We start from the raw sequence: 8,978 nt of genomic DNA on the forward strand, positions 1-8,978 counted from the left end.
GGTGGGTGGAGCCTCCCACAATTTCCGCTACCCATCCGAACTGATAGAATACAATCTCTGGTCCTGCTACTCTCAAACACAAACCAATCAATTGGGCAGGTTTTTTTTTTAACAACTAAGGTTAAAAGCAGGCAAGTTCATTGTAGAGGCAGAACCAAGATTTCAAGCAAGGCGGGACCCAAACATTCAAATGTGCGGGCAATAAGTATAAACAAGAATTTCGGCCCCAGAGGGAGGAAGCAGATTGGCAGGGAAAAGGGGAGAACGGAGCGGTTTAAGGGGAAAAAAAAGAGCAGCACACAGAATTATTTTATGGCAGGGTGCAGGGCGATGAAAATTACATATAGGGAGAATTTCTATAGATCCCCGGAGGGTTGGAGGCTGCATTTTCAGCCTTGGGAGTGAAAAAAAAAAGGAGCTCTCCACTCCATTTTGTGACCAACCAAGGGAAGGAAGTGAGCAGGCGGGAAGGCACATTTCATGTTTAATCTCTGCAGGACCAAATAAAGAAAGGAGAGGACAGGAAGGAGGCGAAGCAGGGCTTCTGGAAGGAAGGGGCGGTTGGGAAGGGAGGCATGCTTAATTTGTGCTCATCTTATCACTAGGCTATGGGGCTCTGCTTGCAGAGTGGGAGAAAGGTGGGGGTCTAACAAGAAAAACCTCTTTATATGACATTTTCCAGGGCCTGTTGTCCTTTCGCACTACCGGCAGATTGCTGATGGAGAGGTAGGGCAGAGAGGGGGGGAAGGGGGAGCCTTATGCTTTCCTCTCCTCTTCCTCCCCCAATCCTATTTTGAGGCCAAGGGGAAGGGTGCAAATCTTGCCTTCTCCAGCCTTCCCACACAAAGGCATTTTCAAGATCAAAGCCCCCCTCCCCCAATTAGGATCCCTATATATCCTTTTCATTCCTGCTTTTGTGGGGGGGGGGGGCGTTTGTATTTGCCTGCTGAGAAACCCTCCCTGTCCAACATATCTGGAGGGTTTGGGAGGGGTTTGGGGGGTTAGGGATTTGGGAGGGGGGAGACTGCATAATCACCCACAATGCACTGCAGCAACATCTCAACCCACCCCCCTCCAAACCTCCTGAACCTGAAAACATCTTATTCTTCCTGGTGCATGGGAGGAGGAGGGGGGTCTTTGCAGGACCTCCCTTTCCCTCCCAAAAAAGCTCACTCACCCACCCACCCACTGACGACTCACCAAGCAGAACTTTTTAGCCTGGCAAATTCTAGCATCCAAACAGCCGCTCTTCCTCAACCTCCTCTTCTGGGAACCACTTGATATGAAGCTTCGCCCCCCACCCCCAATTCTCTCACCTGTGATAGGCTGAACCCTGCACCCCCTTAAACCTCTCTCCTCCACTCAGCTTTTCCCAGAAGTCCAGTTCAAGGAAACTTTTGCCTTAGCATAATCAACAAAAAACAAAAAAACCCTCCAAAAAAAGGAAATCAGGGTTTTGAAAGGAACACTTGCCAAAGAACCCCATTAATTATGGGGTTCTGCGGGGGAATAATAATAATAATTTATATTATTTATAATAATAATAATAATAATAATAATAATAATAATAATAATAATAATAATAATAATAGTAGTAGTAGTAGTAGTAGTAATAATAATAATACTTGGTTGATACCTAGCAACCCGTATCAACCATTAGCACCAGTCAATGGTATTTGTGATGCATTTTTGAATGTTCAGTTGACTGAGTTTCATGTTAAGTATATAATATATATATATATATATATATATATATATATATATATATATATATATATATATATATATATATATATATATATATATATATATATATATATATATATATATATATATATATATATATATATATATATATATAATATTATATAAAATATAATAGCAATATATTATGATATATAGTAATATATAATACTAATACTAATTCCATCTTGGTTGATACCTAGGATGCTGGCAGCAACCCGTATCAACCATTAGCACCAGTCAAAGGTGCATTTTTGAATGTTCAACTTGACTTGAGTTTCATGTTTCATGAATAAAAGAAGATAACACTAATAATAATACTAATAGTAACAACACTGTTACTAATAACAATAATGAATATTGATTCGATTTATCCCTTTCTCCGAGTTGTGTGAGGGCGATCGTTGCTTCCCCCTCCCGCCCCCCGCTTCCACCACTCTCTCCTTTGCAGAGCCATCGGATCCTCATCCCGGGAGATCCTCCATCTCCGAAGGTGACCCGCTGGCCGGGATCTCTCTGCCCCTCCCCCACTCTCCCCGCGAGGATCCCTCGCAGTGGATCGCAAGGGGAATCGCTCGGTTGCTGCGCAAGGCGAGATCCCCAAAGGGGCGAGCGATGGAAGGAGAAGCTGCAAGGAAAAACGTCCCTCCACCCGATCCCCCGAGATCCGCGGTTGCGTCCTTCCCTTCCCTGCAGGGATCCGGCCGAGTCGTCGATCCTAAGCCCGGTGCCCGGCAGAAAGTACCAGCCCGCGGCTTCCCTTTAAGCGGCCCCTCCACTCGCAGCTGGGGGCGCGGAGCTTACCTGGACTAGCTGGCGGCGGCTGAGCCTCGGCTCGTGAACGAAGGGGTTGGGGGCGGCCGCGGCCGGCTCGTCCTCCCCCCGGTTCGAGCCGCCCTCCATGGCCAGATCTCTCCCGCTTCCAGCCTGGGATGCGTCCCCAAGGGCCGGAGCCCGGGGCCTGGTCGGGGAAGCGGGACGGAGGATGGCGAGGCGGAGGAGCGAGCGAGCGAGCGCACGGTTGGAGGGACGCCCTGGCACCGGAGCCGGGCGGCAGCAGGGAGCCAGGATGCTAAGGGGGTGGGGGGGAGGGCGGGGCTCGGCGCGGTCGTCTCAGCGACGGCATGGCTGGCAGGGACGGACTTTCGCTTTGGAGGGACCGGATGGAGGAGGAGGAAGGGAGGAGGAGAAGAGGGCTCGGCATCCCTGCGCAGCCCTTCATCCCTCCATCCCCCAGCTGTCTATGAGCCTCGCGTTCTCCGCCAGCCAAAAAAGGCGCTATCCGCTGGGAAGCCAGTAGGAACCATGGAAAGCAGGAGGAGGAGGAGGCAAGGTTGCACAAGGGCACCGCGGCCCAAAACGTCTGGAAGGCGCCAAGGAGAGAGCCAGCCTTTCTTTCTTTCTTTCTTTCTTTCTTTCTTTCTTTCTTTCTTTCTTTCTTTCTTTCTTTCTTTCTTTCTTTCTTTCTTTCTTTCTTTCTCTTTCTTTCTTCCCTCCCTCTCTCCCAACTTTCTTCCCTCCCTTTTTTCCTTCCTTCCTTCGTTCCCTCCTTCCCCTAGCTCCTTCCCTCCCCCTCCCTCTCTTCCTCCTCTCCCTCCCTCCCCTACCTTTCCCCTCCCTCCCTTCTCTCCCTCCCTCCCCTTCCTTCCTTCCATCCATCCATCCTTACTTATTTCTTTCCTTCCTCCCCTTCCTTCCTTCCTTCCTTCCTTCCTTCCTTCCTTCCTTCCTTCCTTCCTTCTTTCCATCCTTCCTCCTCGCATCCTTTTTGTCTCTCACCTTCTCTACTGGCCTACAAAGCTTCCCCTTCAGTCCCTATGTGCTATATGAAGTCAGTTGTCTCTGAAATGGCCCATCTTGTCTGGGTTTGGCACTGCTTAGGATGGATAGGAGACCACTATGAAATGCCACAGGGCAAATGTGTTAGGCTTGACAGGAAGCTAAACAAGGGCCCTAAGGCAACAATAATAGTGCATCACATTTGCACTGTTGTCAAAACATGATCATGGAGTCACGTTTAGCTCAAGGGTATCTCTACTCTTGCAGGATGGAGAGGAGTGAACAAAACCCAAACTAATGTCAATGTACAATAATTAAAATTAAATTAGCTTCCTTTTGAGAACCAATGTAGTGTCGTGTAAATGCTAAGTATGGCAGCAATTTGATGCATACACTTGAAGTTTCCAGCTTCCTGTTTTTTTGGCTGTCAGTGTTTCTCAACCTTGGCAACTTTAAGATGGGTAAGATTTCAACTCCCAGAATTCCCCAGCCAGCATATGTTGTCCGGGGAATTCTGGGAGTTGAAGTCTGTTAGATAGGGTAATGGATAGGCACACACAGGCTTAACAGTAACAACAGCTCTTTATTAAGTACAACAAGTGAGAACAATCCTGCGCAGGTTGAGTCTGACAGCAGCCCTTTTATAGGGAGCTGTCAGACCCTTCGACCAATAGGATTAAACCACTGTTCCCGCCGGAGCAGAGGACCTTGGTGGAAACCACTGTAATTAGTATGAGTATCTAACACCCCTCCCCTCTTAGATGGAACAATCCTACTGGTAATGCAGTCATGCAGGTAGACGAGCTTTTGGGTAGCTCTGCCTGACCTGCGTAGTTCAGTGGGAGGGGTTTCCTTGGACAGGTCGGACGGACCTGTTTGCTCTGCAGCTCCGCTTGGTGGAAGCTCCTGGAACCTTTCACAGGCCGTGGCTAGAGCTTCTGGATCCGGTTTATTCGGAGCTCTCTGCGGGCCTGCAACAAAACCAGATAAGTTTCCCGGTACTCTCGGGCTTGAGCAGACTGTGGAAGGAGTGAGTGTTTGCTCCATTTAGGTAGGGCTTTGGCTAACTCATGCAGGAGTTACCTCTGGTTGTCTAAGAGTGGAGTTGGAGAGACGGCCACGGAGTTAGTCAATGTGCCTTCTCCAATTCCTACCGTCCTCGAGCTCTAGGAGGTAAGAGCGAGGGCCGGTGATGCCTATCACTGTGGCAGGAAGCCACAGAGTTTCCCCCGGCATAGTTGTGGGCGTATACTGAATCCCCTACGCTAAAAGTCCAAATCTTACTTGTGGAGTCTGGGGGCGATGAGGCAGAATAATTGGGGTGTAGCCGGTCTAAGTGGGACCTTAGCGGGTGACCCATGAGAAGCTCGGAGGGGCTTCTCCAGTAGTGGCACTGGATGTGATGTGCTGAATTAGCAAGTAATGGTCAACACGTGTTTGCCAATCTCCCGGGCCCATCATAGAGAGGGCCTCTTTTACAGATCTCACCATTCTCTCCGCCTACCATTGGAGGCCGGATGGAATGCTGTGACCAGGGTATGCCGGATTCCCTGAGCTGCTAGGAAGGTCTCAAATTGCATGACCATGAATTGGGACCGATTGTCAGAGACCAAGATGTCGGGCAAGCCGTGCATGGAGAAAAGTCTCCATAGCACCTTGATGACTGCTTCTGCCATAGTGGAGGTCATCAGGACTACCTATAACCACTTTGAGTAGGCGTTCACAACTACTAAGAATGTCTGGCTGTGAACTGGGCCATCAAAGTCAATGTGCACCCTAGACCATGGTGCTTGAGGTCGCTCCCACTCCTTAGCAGGTGTCTCTGGGGGAGCTGGTCTGGACCTCTGGCACGGTGTGCAGTCAGCCACCCATTCTTCGATCTCCCTGTCCATGTTAGGCCACCACACGTAACTCCTAGCCAAAGACTTCATCCTGACAATTCCAGGATGCCTTACACATAAAGCCTCTGATACTGCAATGCACAGTTTGGGTGGAACAACAACCCGGTCCCCCCACAGTAGATAGCCATTTAGCACCAATAACTTGTCGCGTTTAGCAAAATACATTTTAAGATCAGCCCAACAGGCCCTTTGGGCCACCCCCTCCACCCTCAGTTCAAAATTTGCTTGATTGTGGAGTCCTTCGCAGAGTGACGGGCAACGTCAGTGGACGAGACAGGCCCAGTCTCCAGGCAGTCAATAAGGAGGACTGCTTGGATGGCTTGGGCACTTAATGAGTCCTAAGCGTCTGCTGGAGCATGGACCAGGCGACTGATTGGAGCAGTGTTGGCTCAGAGAGGTCTTCGCCATCTCGAACACTTCCCGGCCACAGTACCTGAGGAACATGTTCTTCTTGTGGCCTTCAGGAATGCCCATGAGGTCATTTCCCTCGAGGAAGCAGTCAAATTGTAGCATGTACGGATCCCAGTGCTCAGTGACTGGGTCATAATGAGTCAGTGGGGCATGCATGGCCATTTTGTGTTCAGAGGGTGATCCTATTTTAATCAACAGCTGCTCAAAAATGGCTGCTCGAAGCCGCGCTGAGCTCTGGGCTGGATGTACTTGCTGGATTGCTACGCTCTTCAGTTCACCTAGTTGCCTTCCAATCCCATCGTCGTCGCCAGTGTTAGATTGGGTAATGGATAGGCACACAGGCTTAACGGTAACAACAGCTCTTTATTAACTACAACAAGTGAGAACAGTCCAGTGAAGGTTGAGTCTGACAGCAGCCCTTTTCTAGGGAACTGTCAGACCCTTCGACCAATAGGATTAAACCTCTGTTCCCACCGGAGCAGAGGACCTTGGTGGAAACCACTTCAGTTAGTACAAGTATCTAACAAAGTCCACACATCATAAAGTTGCCAAGGTTGAGAAACACTGGGCTAAGTCATTCTTGGCTCAACCCGCTTCATAGGCTTGTTGTTGTAAAATAAAAATAGAGAAAGCCCCTCTATGAGCATTGAGACACAAGTTTGCTCGGAACCGCAGGGATTAATGTGACAGTTTCCCTTTTTGGCCACTTTTGGAATGGGTTTGTCCCTGTTTGGTGCAAAGAAGCACAGAGACCCAGTTCTCGATCTCAGTTGTCCTATTTAGAAAAAGAGGGATTAACCAGATGGCCTTGGCAAATCAGGAAATTCCTGTATCTCAAATTTCAGCATTCTACTATCCCTATCTCCAAGCGCGGTCAACGCCACAAATATTTACAGTAGCAATTTCCACATTGCTGTGACAACCCAGAGTTAAAATACACATACCATGTGGGACAGGCAGGTAGGAAGGATACTGACACAATGAGTCCATGACTCTCACCTGACATGGATACCTGATGAAAAAACCCTAATCTTAATCTCTAGGCTAATCCAATTCCATTTCAGATGGGGATCTGTCAACATGTTAAATCAATGCTAGGTAATTTATGTCCTGGATCTGACCCTGTTTTCCCCCTCCAAGGTGTGTCATCCGTCACATTATCCAACGAAGCAGTTTGTGGGTTGTAGAGATCATTGGGCACTGTGGGTAACTGTGGAGATGGCCTTGACCAAGAGATGGCTGGAATGTGCTTTTGATCAAAGTGCACCCTTGCTGCAGCTACAAAGTTCATATTCCCATCCCCCTTGCCTATGGCAACTCAAGAGCAGGCCAGGGATGCTTTGCGAGTTGATATTCGGCTCCCCTCACTTCCTGAAGGCGACCTGTGCAAAGAAAAGACCTGTGCAAAGCTTGACATTCTGACAAATCAAGCACCAGGGGACAGATAGAGATAAACTCAGTCGCTATATGTTTATTAGATGTAATCCAGCGTCTCAAGTCTTAGCACCCTGAAGATGTGCGAACATCCATACGTCTTCAAATTCCTGGGATTGAAAAATATTGATATAATCACATGTGAAGGAAGGAAAACATTAGAGAACCTAGCAAGTAACAGTTAAGGTAGAAACAATATTAAATAAACAAGCAGGGAAGAAAAGGACTCTCAAAGAAGATAAAAATATTTTATTATTAGCCCTTTGGAACTTGGTGTCAACTGCACCAGTGAAAGAAAGCAATAATAAACAGAGTTATCCTTACAGGTAGTCTTCAACTTACAACCATTCATTTAGAGATTGTTTGAAGTTACAACGGCACTGAAAAAAACATTTTTTACACTTATGACTATTGCAGCATCTTTGTGGTCACATGATCAAAATTCAGATAATCGACCTTTGGTTCATATTTATGACCATTGCAGCATCCTGGGGTCATGTGATCACCTTCTGACCTGCAAAATCAATGGGGAAACCAGGTTCACTTAACGACCATGTCACTAACTTAAGAACTGCAGTGACTCACTTACCAAGGGTGGCAAGAAAAGTCATAAAATGGGACAAAACTCTCTTAACAAATCTCTCCCTTAGCAACAGAAATGCGGGGCTCAATTGTGATTGTAAGTCGAGGACTACCAGTTCCAAGTCGAGGACTACCAGATGACCATGTGGCAGCCGTGGCAAGGGGGGCGTTCCACCAGGTTTGCCTGGTGCGCCAATTGCGCCCCTTACTGGACCGGGATGCCCTACGCACGGTCACTCATGCGCTGGTGACGTCTCGTCTGGACTACTGCAATGCCCTCTACATGGGGCTTCCCTTGGGACGCGCCCGAAGACTACAGCTAGTCCAGAATGCGGCCGCGCGGGCCATCATGGGGAGTACTAGGTACTCCCACATAACACCTCTCCTGCGCGAGCTGCACTGACTGCCTGTGGTTTTTCGGGTGCGTTTCAAGGTGTTGATTACCATCTTTAAAGTGCTCCATGGTACAGGACCTAGCTACTTGCGGGATCGCATCCTACCGCACACATCCCTGCGACCAATTCGCTCTCACAGGGAGGTACTCCTCCTGGTGCCGTCCACCAAGCAATGCCAACGGGCGGCGCCTAGGAGTAGAGCCTTCTCTGTGATGGGCCCAACCCTCTGGAATGACCTCCCTCCCGACATTAGAACTACCACCGACTTCCGCTCCTTTCGTCAAAAACTAAAGACTCACCTGTTTCGACTAGCCGGCTTGGCCCATTCATAGTTTTATCTCACCTCCTGGCAGATATTTTTAGTTGGGAAGTTTTAGGTCATTATTTTAACTTTAACTTTTTTGGGGTATTTTTAGGGGTTATTTGTAATACTGTTTTAATCGCTTTACTTTAAGATACAGTTTTTTATAGCCTCCTCATCTAAATATTTAAGGATCTATGTATTTATATATTTATTCCTATGTATTTTCTGTGTTTTAATTTGACTGTACACCGCCCCGAGTCCCTTTTGGGAGAGGGGGCGGTCTAGAAATCTAAATAAAGTAAGTAAGTTCGTGTTTAGCGATAAAAAAGACTTGACCCTGCCGATACAAAGTCTAGCCTTAAATGTTCTACCCAAGAAAAGAAACGTGGGGACTTGCCTATTGTAAATTGTGCAGCTTAAAGGAATGGA

The 8,978-nt window shown here is 48.0% G+C and overlaps 1 protein-coding gene across 4 annotated transcripts in view; it reads right to left on the reverse strand.

Moving 5' to 3' along the window:
- LPCAT4 (lysophosphatidylcholine acyltransferase 4) overlaps positions 1 to 2,781 on the reverse strand; it is a 70,869-nt gene extending 68,088 nt beyond the window's left edge. For 3 of the 4 annotated variants that reach the window (XM_081971749.1, XM_081971746.1, XM_081971748.1), the window contains exon 1: positions 2,548 to 2,781. In XM_081971749.1, coding sequence (XP_081827875.1) covers positions 2,548 to 2,646 — 99 coding nt within the window. In that variant the 5' untranslated portion in view covers positions 2,647 to 2,781. The remainder of the gene's footprint in view (positions 1 to 2,547) is intronic. The other variant, XM_081971747.1, reaches the window with a different exon arrangement.
- Positions 2,782 to 8,978: the final 6,197 nt, after the last annotated feature.

This window comes from Natrix helvetica, assembly GCF_964273705.1.
Source record: "Natrix helvetica genome assembly, chromosome: Z".
Taxonomy (NCBI): Eukaryota; Metazoa; Chordata; class Lepidosauria; order Squamata; family Natricidae; genus Natrix; species Natrix helvetica.